This window comes from Malaclemys terrapin, chromosome 2 (assembly GCF_027887155.1).
Source record: "Malaclemys terrapin pileata isolate rMalTer1 chromosome 2, rMalTer1.hap1, whole genome shotgun sequence".
NCBI lineage: Eukaryota > Metazoa > Chordata > Testudines > Emydidae > Malaclemys > Malaclemys terrapin.
Window position 1 is genome coordinate 127836634 of NC_071506.1, and position 24073 is coordinate 127860706.

Here is a 24073-nt window from a genome sequence, read left to right on the forward strand (position 1 = left end):
CACGTGAGCTTTGCTAAGTGTTGTTAATTGCAGCAGCCTATGTCAGGGCCTGCAGGAGACAGCGGATCCCGTGCCAGTCACCTCCCATTTAATGGGGGATTCGCTACAGCCGGCAGCAGTTGTATAGAGGTTTGCACAGCCTGGGTTATTTTGCTGGGCTTCACAAGTGGTTGTAGGGTCAGACAGCCTTCATGCAGGAAGCAGTGTCGATTATCTGTCTCCGCAGAGCAGCCATCTAGCTGACACCCCTGTGCAGACAGGCTCCAATCATTGCCTCCCTGATTGGAGACAGATCACCGTCCCCTTCCCTCTGTATTAGCATGTGCTGCAGCAGCAATCTCCTCTTGGAGCAACTGGTCCAGCGGGGTATTTAACACGCTTCCTTAGAGCAGGAGGTCATCAGATAGGGCCATTACAGTCGGTGTTCTCTGGAACGCTTGCTGCATATTCTCTGACCAACTACTCAAAGCAGCCTCATCCGGGACACACCCCATGAAAACCAAGAGTCTCTCCTGCCCGGGAGAACTTCACAATCTAATACCCTGATCTGGATATCAATGCACCTTTCACAGATTTCCCCTGCTACTCTTACTAATGAGCAAAGTCACAGGTGCTCTACCTTGGGACTTCTCCACTCAGAACCCATCTCCTCTTACTTGAATCTGCAAGGAAATCACAACACTAAAGCAGACTTTGACTCCCTCAGGGAACAGATGGGCAGGATCCCCTGGGAGAATAACATGAAGGGCAAAGGGGTCCAGGAGAGCTGGCTGTATTTTAAAGAATCCTTATTGAGGTTGCAGGAACAAACCATTCCGATGTGTAGAAAGAATAGTAAATATGGCAGGCGACCAGCTTGGCTAAACAGTGAAATCCTTGCTGATCTTAAACGCAAAAAAGAGGCTTATAAAAAGTGGAAGATTGGACAAATGACCAGGGAGGAGTATAAAAATATTGCTCAGGCGTGCAGGAGTGAAATCAGGAAGGCCAAATCACACTTGGAGTTGCAGTTAGCAAGAGATGTTAAGAGTAACAAGAAGGGTTTCTTCAGGTATGTTAGCAACAAGAAGAAAATCAAGGAAAGTGTGGGCCCCTTACTGAATGAGGGAGGCAACCTAGTGACCGAGGATGTGGAAAAAGCTAATGTACTCAATGATTTTTTTGCCTCTGTCTTCACGCACAAGGTCAGCTCCCAGATTGCTGCACTGGGCAGTACAGCATGGGGAGAAGGTGACCAGCCCTCTGTGGAGAAAGAAGTGGTTCGGGACTATTTAGAAAAACTGGACGTGCACAAGTCCATGGGGCCGGATGCGCTGCATCCGAGGGTGCTAAAGGAGTTGGCGGGTGAGATTGCAGAGCCATTAGCCATTATTTTTGAAAACTCATGGCGATCGGGGGAGGTCCCAGATGACTGGAAAAAGGCTAATGTAGTGCCCATCTTTAAAAAAGGGAAGAAGGAGGATCCGGGGAACTACAGGCCAGTCAGCCTCACCTCAGTCCCTGGAAAAATCATGGAGCAGGTCCTCAAGGAATCAATTATGAAACATTTAGAGGAGAGGAAAGTGATCAGGAACAGTCAGCATGGATTCACGAAGGGGAAGTCGTGCCTGACTAACCTAATTGCCTTCTATGATGAGATAACTGGCTCTGTGGATGAGGGGAAAGCAGTGGATGTGATATTTCTTGACTTTAGCAAAGCTTTTGATACTGTCTCCCACAGTATTCTTGCCACCAAGTTAAAGAAGTATGGGCTGGATGAATGGACTGTAAGGTGGATAGAAAGCTGGCTAGATCGTCGGGCTCAACGGGTAGTGATCAATGGCTCCATGTCTAGTTGGCAGCCGGTTTCAAGTGGAGTGCCCCAAGGGTCGGTCCTGGGGCCGGTTTTAATATCTTTATTAATGATCTGGAGGATGGTGTGGACTGCACTCTCAGCAAGTTTGCAGATGACACTAAACTAGGAGGCGTGGTAGATACACTAGAGAGTAGGGATCGGATACAGAGGGACCTAGACAAATTAGAGGATTGGGCAGAAAAAAAACTGATGAGGTTCAACAAGGACAAGTGCAGAGTCCTGCACTTAGGACGGAAGAATCCCATGCACTGCTACAGACTAGGGACCGAATGGCTAGGTAGCAGTTCTGCTGAAAAGGACCTAGGGGTCACAGTGGACGAGAAGCTGGATATGAGTCAACAGTGTGCTCTTGTTGCCAAGAAGGCTAACGGCATTTTGGGCTGTATAAGTAGGGGCATTGCCAGCAGATCGAGGAACGTGATCGTTCCCCTTTATTCGACATTGGTGAGGCCTCATCTGGAATACTGTGTCCAGTTTTGGGCCCCACACTACAAGAAGGATGTGGAAAAATTGGAAAGAGTCCAGCGGAGGGCAACAAAAATGATTAGGGGTCTGGAGCACATGACTTATGAGGAGAGGCTGAGAGAACTGGGATTGTTTAGTCTCCAGAAGAGAAGAATGAGGGGGGATTTGATAGCAGCCTTCAACTACCTGAAGGGGGGTTCCAAAGAGGATGGAGCTCGGCTGTTCTCAGTGGTGGCAGATGACAGAACAAGGAGCAATGGTCTCAAGTTGCGGCGGGGGAGGTCCAGGTTGGATATCAGGAAAAACTATTTCACTAGGAGGGTGGTGAAACACTGGAATGCGTTACCTAGGGAGGTGGTGGAGTCTCCTTCCTTGGAGGTTTTTAAGGCCCGGCTTGACAAAGCCCTGGCTGGGATGATTTAGCTGGGAATTGGTCCTGCTTTGAGCAGGGGGTTGGACTAGATGACCTCTTGAGGTCCCTTCCAACTCTGATATTCTATGATTCTATTCTATGATACACTAAAATCATTTAGAAAAGGCCTCATATACTGCACCCCGAGGGGTTTATTCTCCACTGTTGCAGCCAATCTAGCTTTAAACATCTCCAATCCCTTCTCTTGGGAGATTCCTCCACAGCCTGACAGATCTCACTGTTAGAAAATCTTTCCTGATAGCTAGTCTCCTAAAATGTCCCTTTCTTAATTTTATACCACTAATCCCAGCTACACTCCCTTCCCAGTTATCTGCTTGGCCACAGCATTATATCGAGGAGTTAGTCAAAGTTTGTGCAGCGTTTTGTAAATGAAAAACAGCCTTTCTCTGAGCAGTAAGTTCTAGTGTTTTTCAGTCCCAAGTCAGATGCAGAATCTTGTTTGGTTAGTGAAGGTGAAAGTTCTTATTATGCAGCACAGCGGCAGGTGAGTGAACACAGCAAAGTAATGGGAGCATCAGCTGCTCTCAGCACAAATGCTCTGAGATCCCAAGCTGGTGCAATTGGAAAAATCTCTTTAATGCAACCCCTGCCCATGGCCACGCAGTGCACCAAGAGAGGAGCTCCTTGGGAGTAACAGCTCTGGGCATAGCTTGGAGACTTCCTGATGACACCCTACACTAGGGCACATACTCCTGAGTACTCGGCAAGTAACAATCCCCCATGTTTCCCGCTCCCCAAATCAGCCGCTCCCACTTCCTGCCAAGCTCCCAGTTCCAAGGAAGAAACAAACTGCCCTGGACACTGACCATGACTTGTCTGACTGAGCAGAGGGTCTCCCTCTAATGTGGCCCAATACCCGCCTGAGCCCTGCATGCCCATGTCCACCCCAGAGCCTCCCTGTAGCAACTAATGCATTACACTGAACCGTTAGAACAGCTGCAAGGCTCTGGAGACCTGAGCTGGGAATCCCCACAGAAAGCAAGTACTTTCCCCTTGGTTTGCTTTACTAATGTCCTTCGGAGGCTTAGGATAGTGAAATCTGTCCCAGGGAAGCTGAGCTGGCTGCTGGGGTTAATCTCATTGTCATCTGCCTGCCACCTTCCTCTCTTAGCTGTTCCAGCCGCGTGGAGCTGAGCTGGCGTAGCATGTCCCCTTGTCCACAGCTCTGTCGCAGTAGGGAAGGGATTTTATCTACACACCGGTCACAGCTACTCCGACACTGCTGCCTGGCTCCCAGCAGTGCACGAGGCTGAGATAGCAGGACACAGAGCGACTGATGGGAGTACACGGAGTTGCACTGGCAGCAGCAGTGCTCTCTCGATCACCAGGGCTGTTTTATCTCCTCCTCAGTGGACACCATCCTGGGAGCGATCAAGCTGGCTTCCAGAAGCAGAATTTGGGGCCCTTTCCTATAGAGTGTGAGAGCTCACTTCCCCATCGCTATTCACTGTGATTGGTTCCAGAGAGGCACCGGATTTTTATTCACTCCACCAGTCTGTGTTTTCTGTTTCTCTCTTTTTCTCTCTTCTCCCATCCCCATCAGTCCCAGCAGCAGACACTGCAGCGGCACGCTACCCACGACCACTTCAGCGCCATGCATCGCCCAGCAGAGGGAGCCGTGCATGCAGCCCATGGGGACAGCAGACTTGCTGTGCATTGATGGGCACCGCCGGCAGCGTCCCACCAGCTTTCAAAAGAGTCTCTTGCCACATGAATCCAATTCATGTTGCAAGGGGATTACACAAAGATTTGAGAATGTTTGTTGTACTAGTAGTACAAAAGGGGGGGTTGTGGAAGCAGAGAAAGAACTGACAGGAAGGGGATGCAATGCATGACAGTTCGTTAGCAAGAGTCAGGCTAACTGTAACCCTAATAACGCGAGATTTGTAGAAGCGAGGAATGTGTGAGGCGAGTGGGAAAGAATTGTGTGAGAAGTTGTTGCGACCTTGTGTAGATAATATGGACTGTAGACTAAGAGTCTACAGTAGTGAGCAAAACAAGATATCAGAATGACCTACGTATAAACAAAATGCAGCTGTTGCTCATTATTGTCTGTAACAAAAGGTATACATGCTTGCTGTAATTGTTTACCTGTTGAGAGACCTGTTTAGCTCTCTCCCTCTATGCAATTGATAGAGAGAAAATAAAGCATCTGACTTGCTGTACCCAAACAAAAAGTGAGAACTGTGTTTTTCTCCGACAATGATACCACATGCCAATTTCCCCAAGCACATGGCAATGGGAAGGCAGCTGGCAAGGACACAGAGACGGTCTGCAGGCAAACGCAGCAGCTGTCACTGCCAGCACCTCACAGCCACCGTCTGTCTCTGGGGAGAGTTACTGCAGCTATCGGGCTGCACTGCCTGCTTTTCACCAGCGGCTACCACAGGATGCCACGTGATGGGGACAAGACTCTCCCTTGTCACTGGTCTGGGCTCTATCCCCCAACTTCTCCTCTTCCACTTCATTCAGGCTGTAAAGCTTCATATCTGGGCATCTTAAAAATGCTCTGACAGCATCTGCGTATGTCTCCACTGCCCATCTGACTCTGGGGATCACAAACATTCACTTGTCCATCACTCACTCCTGACCACGTGTGACTCACACACTCCCACCTGTCCTGATTCCTCATGGGACTCCTGGGTGTACAAAGTACCATCCTCTCTGCCGACAGTTCATGTGCCCCTGCCTTTCCCTGCCCATCAGCCTATTCCAGCACCATCCCATCTGCCTGCCTGGACAAAGCTTTGGGCTGCACGCACAGAAGGAAGGCCTCTCTCTAGAGTGCACTTCAGGGGCTGCTGTGAAATCAGGATTGGTTAAATCCCCAGTTCACAATTTTAAATACATTAGCTCCCAAAGCAGCTTTCTCCTGAGGTGCTTTCAGAAAGACTGCCCACCACTGTGAGGCTGATCCAGAGCCCACTTGGCCATTTCTGCAGCGCCCTGGAGGAGTCAGGCCTGTATCAGGGAATGTGGGATATTAGCGGTCAGAGAGCAGGGATTTGGGGCGATCACTTAGTATATTCAGCATAGTCTCCCTCTTTTCACTGTGCCTGCAAGTGTCTCAATATGCTGGCAGAGGCCAGCTCTTACTCACAAAGAGCACTTCTTTCTCATGCAAACAGCCCTGTTCAAGTCAAGGAATGTGAGTAAGGGCTGAAGAATCAGGCCCGTAGTGAATCACGGTGTTTCACGGGGGAGTCACTGGCACAGGAGAAGCCACAGGAGGTCAGAGTAAAGGTGAAGCTGCACTTACCTGGGTGCTGCTGGGCCCATCCTTCTCCTTCTGTTTGGATGTCTCTTTTTCAAACCCTAAAACACAGGGCACAAGGTGTTACAGCCGCCTTGAGAGCATGACTGTCACCCCAGCAAAGAGACTTCCTGGAATAGAAGAGTTTAAGGCCATCTCTTACAGTTCCCCGAGGCTCAAGATTCCAGGCTCTGTGGGGTTACTGTCCTTACACAGATGGACAGTTTTATTTTGGGTCAGCACATGGCCTGTTTTCTCACACACAGGGACATGCCCACCCAGGGGGGAACCCTGACAGCAGCAAAGGAGCAGATTTTTTAGGCTTTTAAGGTCAGGTTTGACAAAGCCCTGGCTGGGATGATTTAGTTGGGGATTGGTCCTGCTTTGAGCAGGGGGTTGGACTAGATGACCTCCTGAGGTCCCTTCCAACCCTAATATTCTATGATTCTATGATACCAGCACCTGCTTTCCAAAGGAGCTGGCAAAGTATGCGGAAGACAATGTAGCAGCTCTGTGTAGGTAGGGGTGCTAAACCATACTGACATTGAACAGGGACCCCAGGGAGGATCAGAGCCCAGAGCAGGAATGATGGGCTAGGGGTGAGGCTGCTGGATTGAAACTCAGGAGACCCAAGTCCAGCTCCTCACCTTGGGCAAATCAATTCTATCCTGTGCCTCAGTTCCCCATCCGTACAATGGGGATGAATGATACCTCCCTACCACATTCGAGCTGTGGGGATACAAGCCATTAATGACCAGGAGACGCTCAGATACTATGGTGAGGGGGCCATACAACTCCCCAGATAAGCCGCGCTAGGTGCTGTACAAATGCACATGAAGATGAGAGCTCAAGCTTTTCCTGTTTTCTAACAGGATTTATTTGAGTGTCTACAGTCATGGTCATTATCCATGTACTCTGTAAACTTTGGGGTGTTCTTTTTGGCTTGGGAAGTGTCATATCAATGTAACATAGAATCTCAGAATTGTAGGGCTGGAAGGGAGCTCGATAGGTCATCTAGTCCAGTTCCCTGCACTGAGGCAGGACCAAGTGTTATCTATCCTGGAAGGTGTTTGTCCAACCGGTTCCTGTCAGGGATGGTTCGAAGATATTATTAGAATTAATAGTCCCTACAGGATAATAGTCCCTACAGCATAGTGGCAACTGCCCACCCTGAGAGCTCTGGGGCAGGCACAGAGGTCTTGCTCCAGCCCTGGGGCTCAAGACAGGAGTAATGGATGGGCACAAAGGAGATCAGAGTTAAGGGGAAACCCATCACGTGATGGAGCTTAGAAGGGATGAGCTGCTTCACTCATTCAGCATCCTTTGCAGGCCAATCTGTAGAGAGGTCCTGTGGGAGGCAAGGTGGTGCAAGTCTCATTCATTGGGTGTGAGACTCACTCCCTAGCACGCACTCTCACTCTCACACACACTCCTAAGCTTATCACACTCATTTTAAGTAAAAATATAGAGATTAAAAATATTTTTACTCAGGCACTGCAAGAGACAACAGTAAGCTTGGAAAGATGCTTCCCAAGCTTGTGTACTGCAGTAACCATGGAGATTACAGGCCCTTGTGCGATAGGTGTGAGAGAGGACAGAGGAGGCTATGCGGGGGAAGGGGGAGTTGTTTGTGTGAATATTGGACTGTCAAAAAAATATGAATTTGCCCAAAAAACAAGTAGGATTTGATCAAAAGTTTGCGGGTTCTGCAAAATACAGTTCCAAATTTAAACTGCACTGAGCAAATTCACATCCTCGGTGATCTCCAACCACCCAAGTTTTTGTTCCAAACAATCGTTTTGATTAAAATCCACCAGTTTGCACTGCATATAGAATTCTCACATGCCCTAGCCTTTAGTGTGAATTAGGACAATGAAGTATTAGAGGGGTAGCCGTGTTAGTCTGGATCTGTAAAAAGCAACAGAGAGTCCTGTGGCACCTTTAAGACTAACAGATGTATTGGAGCATAAGCTTTCGTGGGTGAATACCCGCTTCGTCAGACACAAGGTATTGACGAAGTGGGTATTCACCCACGAAAGCTTATGCTCCAATACATCTGTTAGTCTTAAAGGTGCCACAGGACTCTCTGTTGCTTAGGACAATGAAGCGTTTCCTATGCAATATTTAGCAGTATACATTTTAAAACTATTAAGTGCTGGCTGGGTTAAACACCTGGACTATTGGATGTCACCAAGGAGCAAAGACAAGAGACCCTGTCTTAAGCAATGACCTAGCACACTTCCTGGAAAGTGTCTCTCTTTGGCCTTGACCCTCACTCTTAAGGACAGCCAGCCCTTGGCATCTCTGTACAGGGCTGGTGTCCATATGCTCGATGGGCGTGAGGATAAAGGGATCCACGCAAGTTCAATCAAGGGAGTGGGGACTCTTCCCCTCCAAATGAAAATCACTGGCCCGCTCCCCACAGGGGCACCCAAGAACAAGAGCGGCAGTGAAGCGGTGGGCTTGCTGATTCAGCGATACCCACCCTGCAGGGCTTCCCTTCTGCTGCACTCAGAGCAAAGTGGGGAACAACGCTTTTGTGGCCATGCCGCAATGTGCCTTTGTCCTTGACAGGTGCCATTCACATCACTCCCCTCGGCTGCTGGCTCCTGACCTTGGCAGTGACAAGGTATTTTCAAGTATCAGAGGGGTAGCCGCGTTAGTCTGAATCTGTAAAAAGCAACAGAGGGTCCGGTGGCACCTTTGAGACTAACAGAAGTATTGGGAGCATAAGCTTTCGTGGGTAAGAACCTCACTTCTTCAGATGACTTGCATCTGAAGAAGTGAGGTTCTTACCCACGAAAGCTTATGCTCCCAGTACTTCTGTTAGTCTCAAAGGTGCCACCGGACCCTCTGTTGCTTTTTAAGGTATTTTCAGTGGACCTCCCAAGTTTCCAATTTACCCCCATCTGCATCATACTGTTGGTAAATGTAGGGAGACTGTAGGACATTTGAAAAAGACATAGAGCAGTTGGGAGTTGGGACCGGCCGTGAACAAATTTTGCCTCTGGTGTGTGTTCATGGGTTTCCTCTGACTTCCCGTGCCCCAAGGCACACGTCCTCTCACTGTGCTTTGGCCTCAAAGCCAGCTCTGTCCAAATAAGCATTTAAGGGTAGGGTTTTTCCCCACCTTTGTCCTTGACAAGACGCTGCCCTGATGGCCCCTTTTCACCATCACCACTTAGAGTAGCAATGCTGGTTGGTTTCCTAGAGGAGGGCGGGAGGTGCCCACCCTGCCTCTGCCTCCCATACTCTCCCCTGCTGCTGCTGCCCCTTGGAGACATCGTCACACACCAAGAGGAGGAAGGGCAATTTCAGTCCTCCAGGGGGCTGCCTCTGAGCGGTCTTGACCACAGCCACTGACCTTTCCAGAACCACACTCAGTTTGGCATGTGCACAGGATCCTCCCCCATCTTTCCCCCACTCTCCAGCTCCACAATCTGGATTTGCACAACCACCGGCAACAAATGTGAGGCTGAATAGTGATTGGGTGCAAGATCCTTCATTCCCTGTGTGTTACCAAACAGGTTCGTATATTTTCTACAGCCAGAGAAGCCCATTGTGCCCCTCCAATCTGAGTTCCTGTAGAACACAGGCCATAGGACGGCCCGAAATTCATTCCTAACTAGAGCAGCTTTTAGAAAAACATCCAGTCTAGATTTAGAAATGCCAGTGATAGAGAATCCACCACAACCCTTGGTAAACTCATTCCATAGGGTTAATTACTGGTGCTGCGTTCCACCTCAGAGGTGTCTGCATTTCAGTGATGGTTGCAATGACTCACACATATATAATCTCTGTAAAGTGGAGGGATCATTTGGGATGAAAGGCTGTTGATATTGCAGGTGGTGACAAGCAACAGCTGTTCCCCCCACTCTGAATAACACAAATATAAGCCTCACACCAACTGGCCTCGATGATCTGTCAAGAGAGTGGTTCATGTGTCCCTTTCTATTCTCACCAGCAGCAGAAGAGAGTAGATAAAAGCTGTCTCCTCCAATAACTGATGTCTGTGGATATCCTGCAACTCTACATGACTCCAGTATATAATTTATGAACCCTATGTTCCTAAATTACACTGTGGTGCTCTGTGAATGTGACTGGCAAAAGCATATGTATCATCAGAATACAATTATGACGGAAAGCAAGAAGTGAAAGGGCCCACTCTCCACTGCTACAAATTCTGGTTCATTTTCTCCACTTGGTCTATTGTTATTTTTTATTGTCTAGATTTTTAGTAGGCCTGATTCTGCATTGCCTTGCACCGTGGCCAATCTCTTCCCTCAGTGCAAAGTGAGCGCAGAATGCGACCAAATCAGAATGATGGAAAAGACGTAAGTTTTGCACTGTGACACATGGCTACCCAAGGAGCAAGGCACTGGGGAATCAGGCCCTGTGAGTCTACAGGAACAAATATGTGAAATAAAAGTTTTTCTCCTTAAACCATGAAACCTTTATTTCCCTGGAATACTCAACAACTTGTGGCTCAGTTAATTATCAACGGTGACCTCCCATGTAGAGAGAAGTAAGAATTCTCTCCTCCAGGAAATATGCCCACAGAGACTATTACAGCTATTTCTCACATTTCAGGAGAAATGATTAATGTGTAGGAAATAAAACTGGCCAGGAGATGGCTGCAAATTTTCAGTGTGGCAGTTTTTTGCCATTCTCACCTGTAACTTTGACATTGATTTAACATCACCCTTGCTGACTTTTAATTATTTCAAAATGGATTGGCTGGAGCTGCAAATTCAATAGAAGACAAAATACCACCACAAGGTTTCTACAGAACTTGCTTAGCAAATCCAAATGTCCTTACAGGCACATATCCAGAACAGTTTTCATTTATACGACTCTTTAATATACAGATCTACATGATCTAGTAGATCCACACATTACCAACTCTCAGTCTCCCCACACTCACACTGGGCAGGTGTCAAAAAAGCAGTAGAGCACCCACAGGAATTGATTTTTGATTCACATTTGATTGTTCTGAAAGAGCACAAGCCGGTTTGCAGCTTGATAAAAGGTTGGCCCCACTTTACCCCATTGGAGTCACATGACAGAACCGACTCCTGGCTTAGATGGGGACTTTGCAGCAGCAGCAAGGCAGCAGGAGAACTAGCGTTGTGAGAGAGGGGACAGTTTGTGATCCTGGATTTATTCTGTACATCCATTGTCTGAGCCAGTTTCAGTCAGTGGCGATGGAGATGAACTTTCTAATGTAATGCCATGAGCTTCTGTACAGCACTAAATTAAAAAGGGCCTATATAAAAACAATCTACAATCACGGATTTTTCGTAATGTAAATAATACAGATGAACAATTGGAGCCTTTAACTAGAATATACTGTAGCTTCCTGCCCAATTAATGTAAATAAGATGCGGGGTGCTGCTGCTCACATGGCTCTGTTTGCTGTTAGAGGTTATTTTAGAGGTCACTTGGATTTCTGAGTCTACATGCTGTATATGTCTATAGAGTTAGAGAGAGAGATAAATAGAGATATGCTTCCATACCTGCTTCTGAGGATGAAAACGCATGATTTATGGTAGACACGGGAACATTGGAACATTCAAAGTACTCCAGGTCGTCTTCTGGCTCACCTTTCACCTCTGGCCCGGATGGTTTCTGACTGGAGGATGTAGACGCCAGCTTCTCTTCATCAGTAGCGTGGCCATCACAGTTTGCAACATCTGGGATTTTTGAGATCAATGCTCCTTCATCCTGTGGGATCAAGGCAGGCAATTCAGCAGGGCTAAACTAATCCATAGGGATCAAGCTAATGCATCATCAGAACAGCCAATGGAAAACAAAAGAAAACTCATCAAGTGGGCAAGACGCTTCTATCAGCATCTCAGGAAGGTTTTGGAAGAGAGAAACACATGGCAGAAAGGAATGGACAAAATCCAGTAAGCTGTGTGATCACAAAACTTGGCACCTCACCACGGCCCCAGAAATGGACAGGGGACATAAGAACATAAGAACCGCCGTACTGGGTCAGACCAAAAGTCCATCCAGCCCAATATCTTGTCTACCGACAGTGGCCAATGCCAGATGCCCCAGAGGGAGTGAACCTAACAAGTAATGATCAGGTGATCTCTCTCCTGCCCTCCATCTCCATCCTCTGACAAACAGAGGCTAGGGACACCTTTCCTTACCTATCCTGGCTAATAGCTATTAATGGACTTAACCTCCATGAATTTATTCAGTTCTCTTTTAAACCCTGTTATAGACATTTTCAAGGCATTGCCCTGGTTCCCTCCTATGAACTACAAAGAAATGTAGAGACCATGGGTTCATTTATTGGCTGAAAAACTTAGCTGGGCAGGGAGGGGAAGGATTATCGGATAGTTGCACATAAAACATCTCCATCATGGATTCTTCCAGCTCTTCCTCATGTTGTTCATCTCCTCCCAGAACCCAGGATTTGGCAATGTAGAGAGAGATTTTCATTGGAGAAGGGGGATGTAGTGCAAACTAGTGTTTTCCGGGACATCTGCTGGCTGGTTCTGGATTGTTACAGGTAAATATCAGTTTAAAGCTAAACCCTCCAAGCTCTTCTCATGATTATGTCCCCACTACATCAGAACAGTATTCAGAAAGACAGCCCCGAATCAGGATTGCAAGTCCTCCTCCTTCTCAACATGCTCACTTCCCACACACAAGCACCTGCTGGCCTCCAAAGAACACAAGTAAGTGCCATTTGCTTAAATGTACCTGAGTGCAAACATCCAGGACCAGGGATTGCATCTCATATTTCTTCACCTTGCAGCCACTCCTGCAACAAGAAAGAGAGACAGATTCAGACCCAGCTTTGCTGTTCTCACCGGGTGGAGGACAGGTGGAAGGAGAAGCATGTGCAGAGAGAGGCTGAAGCAAATGAAGGGCAGCCCCAGTGTAGCACTGCACTCTGCTGATGGGACAGGCCCAAGCACTCATTTGGAAAATATTACGGCAAAGCAAGTTCTTAAAACAAAACAAAAAAACAACCCAAACCAACCAACCAACGTTGTTTTCTTCAGAATATTTATTCCTCTGCAAAGGTAAAGCCCAGAGGAAGCATCTCCAGTCAGCTCTTGCCTGCTGATGGAGAGGATTACAACCAAGAATAAGCTCGGTAAGAAAGGTTTCTCTTACTAGGTCATTGCCCTGAATCTCTAAAGCTTTATCTGGAGATATTATCCAGGGGTTTAACATGCATGTTGGCCTTCCAGCAGGATGAACCGTTCCAACAAAGAGACCTTCCACAAGCACCAGTGCACGTCTCCTGAAGCCGTGTGTTACTCTGTTCTATCTACCTTGCGGTTCCGCAGAGCGCTCATTTCCATAGTAACCGTGCCTTTCCTAGCAAGTCAGATCTGCACAGCCAGGCCCGGACAGACTTTATGGAGTCTTCTGCTCTTCTCCCTTCCCTGGTCGTAGTGCACTCTGCTTGGTTTGAAGGGCAGACTCATTTCATTCCTTTGTATTTTAATGATCTATCCAGTGACGGTGAAAACGACGTCTCAAAGAGAAGCGTGCTGCAGCATGCCCTAAAGAAGGCTAAGCTCGGGGTGACTCTGAGCGATTCTTGTGGCTCATTCCAGACATGGATCCCCTCAAATGAGAATGCTCCATCTCCAGCTCTCAGGCATTTAGTCCTGGGTTTTGCAAGCTGCACTGTCCATAGTAAGTCCTGGATGGAGATGTGGTTATAGGCGTATCTGGGTCCTAACACACTGATGGCCCAGGCCTTGAATTAACTCTGGAAGCAGACCGACCAGGAACCAGTGGAGAGACCATAGCACGGGGGTGGGGTATGGTAGCTTGGTACATGTTCCCAGTTGTCAGCCCACTGAGGAGCTGGGTAGCTGCATTCTGCCCAATCTACACTCACAGCCACAATCAGCGAGTGTGGCTTCACTTTCCCACCAGGTTGCATCCTTGCTTTAGGCCCTGTATTGAGCTTTGCTTGGATTAAGGGTCTGTTTTTCCTTGGACTCCGTGTCGATTCATTTCAACCAATGTGTTAAACAAATCTAGCAGACAGCACCGAGCTCCAAAGGCCGGATCCAGCAGAAAATAACACAGGCTCTCTGAACTGCGCAGGCAAGCATGCAGGGCTGAGAGGCACTATCCTCATTCTGGCATTTGGCAAAACAGACTGGCCATGTCCCATGGACCTGGAGCATGCACCAAGGGATGTGGAGGCAGGAGTCTCTGGGGCACAAGAGGAAATGGAGACACCTGCCTTGCAGCAGGATAACATGCACAAGTGCATTCATCTCTCTCACACAGCACTGGAAGTCACGTTTCACCATCTTGGCAGGGAGCAAAGTTTCACCACCACCTCACTGCCTCAGTTAGCAACCTACTGTTCCAGAGCTTGGTTTTTGGTTCCCCAGAGGACAAACATTTGCTGAGCTTAAGACAGACAGGGCCGGTGCTTCCACTAGGCGACCCTAGGTGGTCGCCTAGGGCAGCAGGATTTGGGGGGCGGCATTTTGCCATCCCCGGTGGCAATTCAGCGGCGGGGGTCCTTCCGCTCTGCGTCTTCGGGGCGCTTCGGTGGCAGGTCCTTCACTCGCTCCGGGACCCACTGCCGAAGCACCCCAAAGACGTGGAGCAGAAGGACCCCCGCCGCTCTGAGTAGGAGCACTGCCGCCAAGGGCGGCAAAAACCCTGGCACCGCTCCTGAAGACAGATCTTGTGAGGGTCCATTACAGACATTTATAGGAAGGCTCATTGCCTCCTGCTTTCTCAATGCTCCTTACCAGCAATTTTGCAATGGTGAAGTATGAAAAGATTTGCATTGAGGCCCTACTCCATAATAATCCCCTTCTCCTCCCCTCAGTTCACTCTCAAATTGCCCTGTTCTGTTTTCGTGCCTCTGCCCATTTTCCATCATGCACACGCTCCATGCAGGGATCACTAGTGCCCCAATAGAGCACAATGAAATCCATCATATGCTGGCCCATGAGGGAACCTGATTTGGAGGCTAACATTCACATCTGTGTCTGCCTCAAAACCCCACTCAACTTCACTTTTCTTCATAAGGTTCTAACACAGTTGAATCTCAGGTCCAATGGGGTGTGGCAGATAGCTCTCTCCTTAGGTACAGAAAAGGGCCACCATGCGACTTGCTGGGGAGAGGTTTCTCATACCATCTGGTAGCCAGTCTGATCAGAGTACCCTATCCCTTGGTATGCTATCCACAAGCTCGGGGGAAGGAGAAGAACCAGGCTAAGCTGCTCTCAGCCATAGGTTGCTATTACGCACATCCCACTAGCCAGCTGAGTTTTGCTTCTCTCTGCTAGACACATTTGTGCTCTTCTGCTATTGTTCTAATCCTGGAGCATGAATATAAAGTGACCTGCTTCAGTAACCTCCTGGGCTTTCAATCAGCAAATCCTGAGGCTACCAGAGTCAACAGGGATATGGGATTACAGGCCATGAAATACCCTCTTTCTACAGTGTATTGGGTGCCAGTACTTAGGACTCAAACTAAAGCAAAGAAGGTTGTATTCAGCTCAGGAAAATGCCTGGTAAATGGATTCCTAAAAATATGTACAATAGGAAGATCCCTAGTCCTGATTAAAAAACAAAACACTAATAGTACAGAAAGCCTGGTCAGTTTTCAGTCTGAAGGCAAATGCCAACATTTGCATTCAGTTTTGCTGAATATTGTTCAGTATTGTACATACTGTAACTGACCCTTTCACTGCTGGCATCCCCAGCTGAGAACTACGTAGACAATAAAGGCACAAATGGGGTAACATAATGTAAATAAAGTACTGGTAAGTCTCCCGTTCCAGCTAGTTCTGAATTTCCCTAAATCTACCAGCATAACCTACATGAATCCTATCGCCTCTGCTGCTCTCCAGAGTGGATGATGGGCGGCGTTACACAGTCACGAATAAGATGAGTCCACCTGTTCCAGGAGAGTAAAAGGTCCCTAGAACCTGGTGTCAGACGATCTCTGCTGCTCTCCTCCTTACTACAGGAAAGCACAGGGGAAAACGCAGAACTTCCACAGCAACAGCACCGGGGAAAACACAGCTGGGGGGGAAATACTTTCCTACAAGAACATGCAATATTTCACTGGTCCATTGTGACCGGGGTGCTCATGCAAAGTGCTCTGGCGTACGTGCCTAGTTTGTTATGGTCAGGCTGATCACACATGCAGGCTGAGCGCACGGGTATGTTACTGTAGGGGGCTGATGCATGCTGGGTGGCACACGCTAGTTTACTATTGTAAAGTTTTGTGATGGGTCCAGATGAGGCTTAGCCAGGTGAGGGACAATACCCCAGCATGTTTCAGTCTAACCGGCTGCTCTAAGCAGGCTTTAGGGGCTCAGTTCAAATAAGTAGACAATCAAAAAGGTGTCGCCCCAAGGTGAGAGCTGAAAACGAGGAGTGCAGACAGCTGCCCCTGACCAGACACTAAGCAGAATTAACCAGCAGAATGGTTTTGTGCCGTCAATGTTTAAGTCCATCAAAGGCAGGATTCTCTCCTCTCTCGCAGCAAGCCTGGGCCCAAATGCCAGCTAGCTAGCTCAGACTCTTCAGGGCACATTCCTCTGACAGTGTGGGGTGTCATTCATCACAGCCAGCTCCTGAACAGGCTGCCTGATATTCTAACTGAACCCTAAGATAACAAGACAGGGCACTGGCCTGGCAGGCAGGAAACCTGGGCCTTATCCCCGGCTCTGCCACCGACCTGCTGTACGACTTTCAGTTACTTGTGTTTTCTGTTTCTCCTGTTACCCTTTGTCTGTCCCGTCTATTTAGATGGTAAAATCTCGGAGGCGGGGACTGTCTCTTACAATGTGTCTGTGCAGCAGCTAGCACAACAGAGCCCTGATCGTGTCTGGGCTGTAGGTGGTACTGCAGTACAAGTAACTAACATCAATCTGTGCACTGAGAGCGTTCGGTCTCCACCCTGCCTTGCCAATCACTGGATAGGGCCAGTAGTAGTAAATACATAATGCTAATACTTCCCTTGTTGAAGATTGCTATTCTTTGCACTAGATTGTGGTTTATTTTATTGTGCAGGAGATCTGCACTGAGCCAGGTAAACCCTCCCCAAGCCCTAAAGACATTACCACAGGAAGTTATGAAAAAGAAACTTAGGCTTAACAAAACCCTGGCTGGGATGATTTTGTTAGGGATTGGTCCTGCTTTGAGCAGGGGGTTGGACTAGATGACCTCCTGAGGTCCCTTCCAACCCTGATATTCTATGATTCTGTGGTTTTTGAGTCCCTGGGCTCGGCAAAGCCTCTGTGAAGCTATTTCAACACGTTCTGTCCATCATCCTATTCAGTCTCCTGCCCTTGGAGCCATTCCTTCAGTATACGCTGCCTGCCTCACTACTTTACAAAGGCTAGTCAGGTGGGGAGACATCCCCCCAGGGGAGAGAATCACCTGAAGGACAAAAACAACATTTGTCTCTACAATGTATGGATCCAGAAGATCCCCCTAACCCAGTGGTTCTCAACCAGGGGTACGCATACCTCGGGGGGTACATCAACTCATCTAGATATTTCCCTAGTTTTACAACAGGCTACATAAAAAGCACTAGAAAAGTCAGTACAAACTAAAATTTCATACCGACAATGACTTGTTTATACTGCTCTATATACTATACACTGAAACATAAGTACAATATTTATATTCCAATTGATCTATTTTATAATTACATGGTATAAATGAGAAAATAAGCAACATTGCAGTAATAGTGCACTGTGACACTTGTTTTTTATGTACGATTTTGTTTTTAAGTGAGGTGAGCCTTGGGGTACGCAAAATCAGCCTCCTGAAAGGGGAACAGTTGTCTGGAAAGATTGAGAACCTCTGGCCTAACCAACACATTGATTTCATACACTTCTATGTCATCAAAACACACTGGAAGTTGACATGCCATGGGAGCAAGCACAGACACACACCTACAGTACCACCGCCGTCTCCCTTTCTCATTTCTTTGCACACAGTCCATCACAAGGCTAAGCTGTCTGATGAAATAAGGTCTGAGAGAGGTGAACACGAGTCAGACAACGGAACTCAAAAGGTAGGAAGGAGCCTGCATGCCATGGAGAGAAGAGGGGTTGGAGAATGCTAATAAACATTAGAAACAAATCAAGAAAACAGAAGAGAGTACTTACAACAGAAAACAGAGAAATTTCACTTGTTCAGTAGTCCTGATGCATCAAATAATAGACAGGAAAGAGAGACAGACAGATGGAGAAAAAAAAAAGCATGTGAAACGACCTGGATATTATCTCTCATTTGAATAAATGTAACGAGTTGCACAGTTCTCTTTCTTGGGGAGGAGCATGCAGATAGGTGACAGTCCAATTCAGTGTTTATTATTATTGGAGAAGAAATGAACATTCATGCAAAAATCCAAAATCCCAGGGACCCAGGTGCCTGGAACTGCTTACTCTGCTCCTAAATAAAGAAGAGATGGAACCTGAAACTTTAAGTGATATTCCATTGTCTACTAATTCTTAACCACTTCAGAGTCAAACACAGAGGAGCGCTGGGGTTTAACAGATCCATATAGATTCCTTGCAAGATATTTCTAAAAGATGTCAGAAAGACCAGTTCATTCAGGCTTGCCAGGTTTTCTCCATTCTCTCTCAGTTAAAATCCATCCTCCAGGTTTCCCCCCCTCATTAAAATTTCACCTAGACAACCTGTGAGCAGAATGGTGGCTTGTTTCATTTTTAATGTCAATTCAAGCACAAAACTGTGTGCTTCCCAAACTTCCCCATTTAACCTGTTTCCTGCCTCTCCTTTTTCTGCTGGTTCCACCTGCCCCTTTGGCCAGATGAATGTCAGTTAATAATTACAAGAAAAAGGCCCAAATATTTAGTATGAAATGACTCTCTTATAACAATCCTTTCTGCCTTTCTACCTGTTCACAAACTACATATTGGAGTTATATCAAAAGATTAAACTGTATTGTGACATTTTGTTTCTGGTGTTTTGTATGTTGCAACTTCAAACTCTGGGACTCAAGTCACCTGGAGACATCAATAAGGCACAGTCCCTGCTCGGAAGAAACCTGAGATACAACGGGTGAAAGGCTTACAGTGACATATGCACTCTCAGAGGGTGGATACAATTCAGCCTGCATTCCCAGTTGGCACTGTGAAACCTCAGTACTTACATGACCATTTTAAATAGCATGCTTTAAGAACTAAATATGTATTTAAAGAATCCCACATGTACGTGTACCAAAATAGTCCTGCAGGGGAAGGCAAACTGCATGCCGACTGGGCAGATGTGATACAGACGACAGAACGAATAGCCTGACTGTTTAACCATACTTCTCTGCATTAGCTATGAAAGAGGAAGTTCCAGGATGACCTGAAAACCGTTTCAGCAATATGTGATGAAAGAGACATCCATCTGTGTTGAGTGGAAGAACCACAGAGCCCGCGGTGCACCAGCAGTTGGAAAGCCCCCTCCTGCCCAACCCTCACATTAAGGATTTGTTTTGAATAAACCATTTAACAGCAGGGGATTTTAAACTTCATACACTGGAATCTCAACCACCTGTTCACTCTAACATGCCAGGATCTCAGGTGATTTCTTACAACCAGGTCCCACTAAGAGACACTAGGCTACTTGGCTCTTATGACTAACACACGCATTGCTGAGTGTATTTGGCTTGCTCATCCTGTCAATTCATGAAGAACCACTGGATGAGAGAGAAAAAAAAAAAAAAAAGACAGCGACCTGTGTGCAAATACAGCAGGGCAGGAACAAAATATAGTGACACTGCAGAATCTGGCTGCCTGCCATAGTTGTCTGTCTTGCAGCTCATTCGCCAGCAAGACTAGCTTGGATGAGAACAACGGGGCAGGAAACAGGAGTATTGCTGCAATTACTCCCAAGGCATCTGGGAAACAAACAAGCAGGCTGCCATCCCACAAAGCAAACCTCCGGCTGCCTGACCCCTAGAGAGCAGCCAACCCAGCACGCGGCATCACTCACGTTATCAAGCGCGACTTGGCCTTCTTCGGAGAGGCTTTGCCTATTGTCAGCTCCTCGCCCTGAACCTCCAGGGTCTGAGACTCCAGAATTTCATTGAGATTGTTATCAGCTCTGGGGCAGGAGTCAGCAGTTGTGCTGGCTAAGCTCTTGGTGGGTTTAAAAGGATCCACTGTGTCAAAGTTGTTGGGGTCAAAATGATAGGAAGCCTTTGGGAGGGGTGGGGAGTTCTGCAAGTTCGAGCTGCTGCCAAAAGGGTTGAAGTTAGGGTCGTCCCACTGACTGGGATCCACCGGGTACAAGGCTTTGGGGAGAGGCACCTCTGCTGGAGCCTTTTCCACGCCATCAGCACTCATAGGTTTATTAGCAGCTTCTCTTTGTCGTTTAGGAGTTAGTTTGCTGGCAGGTTTCCTGCCAATTTTCTTTGGCAAGGCTTTCTTGACCTCTCCGTTCTCCGCCCCATCTGTAAAATCAAATTCCAGCTTCAGAGCATGGCTCCGAGACTCCTCAGCCAACTCCACCCCGGAATCATTGGTGTCGCTGTTTGAAGCCATGAAGGTTTGCTGAGCAGCAGGAGGAGAGTTCTGTATTTTGGAACCTCCCATCACGAAGGGGTTTATTTTCTCATCATACTCAGCTGGATTGAACTGATAAGATGCTTTGGGGACAGGGATGCCCTCCGTGGCTGTTTCTGTTTCTGGGGTCTCTCCAGCTGTTTTCTTCCTAAGAGAAGATGGTTTCACTTTCTTGAGCTTGCTCTTGCTTGGCACTGACTCCAGGGCAAAAGTTTCAGCCTTTGGCTCAGCATCAGCCAACCCTTCAAGAGTGACCACCATGTCTTCTTCTGACATCACCCACTCTTGGGTAGCTGTGGGTACATTGGATGGTAAAGTCTGGTCTGGAGCCGACACTACTGAAGATGGAGAATCGGTTTCTTTTGTGAGTGCCGAAGAAATATCCAAAGGCGGCTCCGTTTGTGGTGCAACTTGTGTCACTGATGAATCTTCATCAAGTTTGCAGTCAGTTTCTGCTTTAGAATTCTTGTCGGCTTGAAGAACTGCAAGAGGCGATTGCACTTCATCCTCGGAGTGCTTCTGGGGTACATATGTCTCTGAAATTTCAGCTACCAGCTGTTCATCATCTTCACGTAATTCTAAAATAGATAAAAGCAGCTATTAAAACCATGCCTGCTCTACAGCATTCTAGCATATTCTGCACCTAGACATCAGCTGAATGAGTTATGGATTGGCTTCCCTACGATTTTCCTCTTCTCAAAGCTGCTCCAAGATTCATAGACACAAAGATCAATGTATTTATTTAGATTTATAATCTATCCCCAGCTGCAGATACGTTCTGTAGAATTTAAAGTACACAATCCAGAATCTGAAGGTCACCATGAGAGAGAATGCCCACACACAGACCAGAGCTACTCACCTACCAACAAACCTATAACGTCCTCTCCCTATGACCTACTACCACCCTAATGCCCAAGAAGAAAGATGGGCGTTGCAACTTGATTGGAAAATTAACAAATCTGAGTTGCAGAGAACCTAACCCCTAGCTAGGACTGATCAGATAGTGTTTATTGTGACTCCCAAGTATAAAATCTAGGTTGCAAATGTAGAATAAAAACAACAAAACGCATTATTGCCCCTGCAGTGGGAAGTAAAAAAGTCAAATCAGTCTAAAGCAACCACAACTTGAGAAAACAACCTAGAAGTTCATTTGAAATAACAAAATTTTACTTTATTTCACAGACAGCGGCAAAAGGGGTAGGTCTCTAGGGATAAGTGGCAATACAGATATTTTTCAACTACCGTAGTTCTATTTTGTCATTGAGCTAATATGTGACAGGGAATTTTTTCAAGTCCTGCTACAAACTACCACACTGTTATTCCATGGCCCTAGCTTGACACGCATGAAGTGGCTTGTTTAAAAGAACACCAGTAGGAGCAGCTATGTAATTTGCCATTTGGACACAGACAGTTAACATTGCTGCCAGCAGCCGTCTCATAAGCTCCATGCCTTTCGCCACTTCTTTACTTCCCATCCCAATGAGGGGAAGTGTCCTGTCAATGGAAGAGGAGTATGGTACAGTACTACACCACCTTCAGCCTAAGCACCATTTCACCCAAGTCCGTGGGATTCGCTTGCGTTTACACGGAGGCTGGTTACACCGCGCCGGTGTTCAATTATATCCACTTGAAGGCCCCATTACATTGCCAAAAAGCTGTCGAGTGGCCTCAGTGTAAAGAAAAGTAGTCCCAGTGTTTAAAGGACAAATTACAGGCTGCAGCTTGGGTTGCAGGGGCAGCTGTGCAGAGATGAACGGTGCTATGGCGATCTGACTGCGAGTGCACATGTGGGTGTCCATACTTCACTGGGGGGGGGGGGGGGGGGTGTTAACTGCAGGTAGTGTATGGTACACAGTTATTTACCTTTGTACAGTTCCACTTCGAGCAGTAAATGTGTTAGGTACCCAATTCCCTACGCCCCTTTGAAAGCCACAACCTGGTGTCTCTCCTCTATGGCAGCCTTTGTTGGGTGAATGCAGATTTTAGGCAAAAAACCAAAACCAATAAAACAAAACCAAAAAGCAGCCAGAGGAAAGAGAGCACCCTAAAGTCAGTGTTTGCAGTGCAGTCTGCGCATGCCCAGCCCACAGAAGCACAGTGTAACGTCCATGCTGGGTTGGTCTCACGATATTCAGATGCGACATTCTGAGTGAGTTTCCCAGGCCTGAAGAAGAGCTCAGTGCGAGCCCGAAAGCTTGTCTCTCTCTCTCGCCAGCAGAGGTTGGTCCAATAAAAGATATTACCTCCCCCACCTTGCCTGCATTTCAGCATTCCTGCAGGCGAAGGCGCTGTTCACAGCAGACAGGGCTAAGCCTTTGAGATGATGGTCCCAACTTTAACTCCCATGGATTCCAGTCCTCTCGGCTCTACGGCCATGCTTAAAAGTATCCTGCAAACTTACAGGGAAGCTCTGAACATGATGCAGCCCAAGGAAAATCCCTTTGTCTGTAGGTCTCTAATCTCCAGCAATGACCAGTGTGTAACCACGGCACACGCCTTCCTGCAGGGTGAGCGGTGCTATGCAACTCCCCCACCCACTCCAGCACAAGGAAAAGGCATGAGGAGGCCTGAATTTGTCATAGTGACACCAGCAAGGGGGATGCTCGTTTAGGTAAGGCAGCACCTGCCCCGAGTAAGGGTGGCTGGATCAGGCGCACAGTAAACGTCTAAAGGTTTCCTAAGGACTCGTATGCTGAGCCCCGCGGCGCAGGAGTTTGTTTGACAGCGGCTCTGCTTGCTTCTGACATCCCTGCGTTTGCTCTCCACAAACTGTTTTATTAATACTGACAAGCACAGCAACCACTTGGGGGCTCATCAGCCACCAAAGAGCCCTCCTGTTGCATAACGCTCCTGACATCAGTGTGGTGGTTCTGTGCCCCTTCCGGAAGCAGCGCCGATCCAAACCAGGAAGCCACGCCAAGCTGAACTGTCTTAACCTTTCACTTGCTGTCATTTATTTTATGTTCCCATTTCTCTTTGAAGGATTCTCTATCTTCCTGATAGTCATCTCCCTGGGAACTGGCTGTAAGCTCAGAAACACAGAGTGGTCCCCTCACAAGTCAGGTACTAGGGAAGGCGATTATCTGAAGACAGTTTTTGCAAACATTAAAATGCTGTGTGTCTGAATCAGGAAAGGAGACACATGACCAGTCAGTAGGTCTTCCGGTTAGTATTTTAAACATCTGCTCTAGCTATAGAAGCCCCATGCCACCGGTTCTCTTTCATTTACACAAAATACATGGCTAACATCACTGAGATGTATAAATGTGAGAAGCCACAGTGCAGTGAAAGCAGACAAGCGTATATGCTTGAGGGGAAAAAATACAAAAAGCAGGGTCTGTTAAAAGAACAGAGGGTGTGTTCAAAATGATACATTTAGCTCACAAATAGGGTGACCAGACAGCAAATGTGAAAAATCGGGATGGGGGTGAGGGGTAATAGGAGCCTATATAAGAAAAAGACCCAAAAATCAGGACTGTCCCTATAAAAATCGGGACATCTGGTCACCCTACTCA

General features: G+C 47.4%; 1 protein-coding gene across 7 annotated transcripts in view; it reads right to left on the minus strand.

The window, feature by feature from the left end:
• TACC1 (transforming acidic coiled-coil containing protein 1) overlaps positions 1-24073 on the minus strand; it is a 90493-nt gene that overhangs the window by 14932 nt on the left and 51488 nt on the right. For 4 of the 7 annotated variants that reach the window (XM_054017045.1, XM_054017046.1, XM_054017042.1 and 1 more), the window contains exons 3-7: positions 19987-21136; positions 18147-18182; positions 12724-12784; positions 11523-11730; positions 6013-6068 (exon numbers count right to left, since the gene is read on the minus strand). In XM_054017045.1, the coding sequence (XP_053873020.1) occupies positions 6013-6068; positions 11523-11730; positions 12724-12784; positions 18147-18182; positions 19987-20834 (1209 nt within the window). In that variant the 5' untranslated portion in view covers positions 20835-21136. The remainder of the gene's footprint in view (positions 1-6012; positions 6069-11522; positions 11731-12723; positions 12785-18146; positions 18183-19986; positions 21137-24073) is intronic. The other 3 variants (XM_054017043.1, XM_054017044.1, XM_054017041.1) reach the window with 3 other exon arrangements.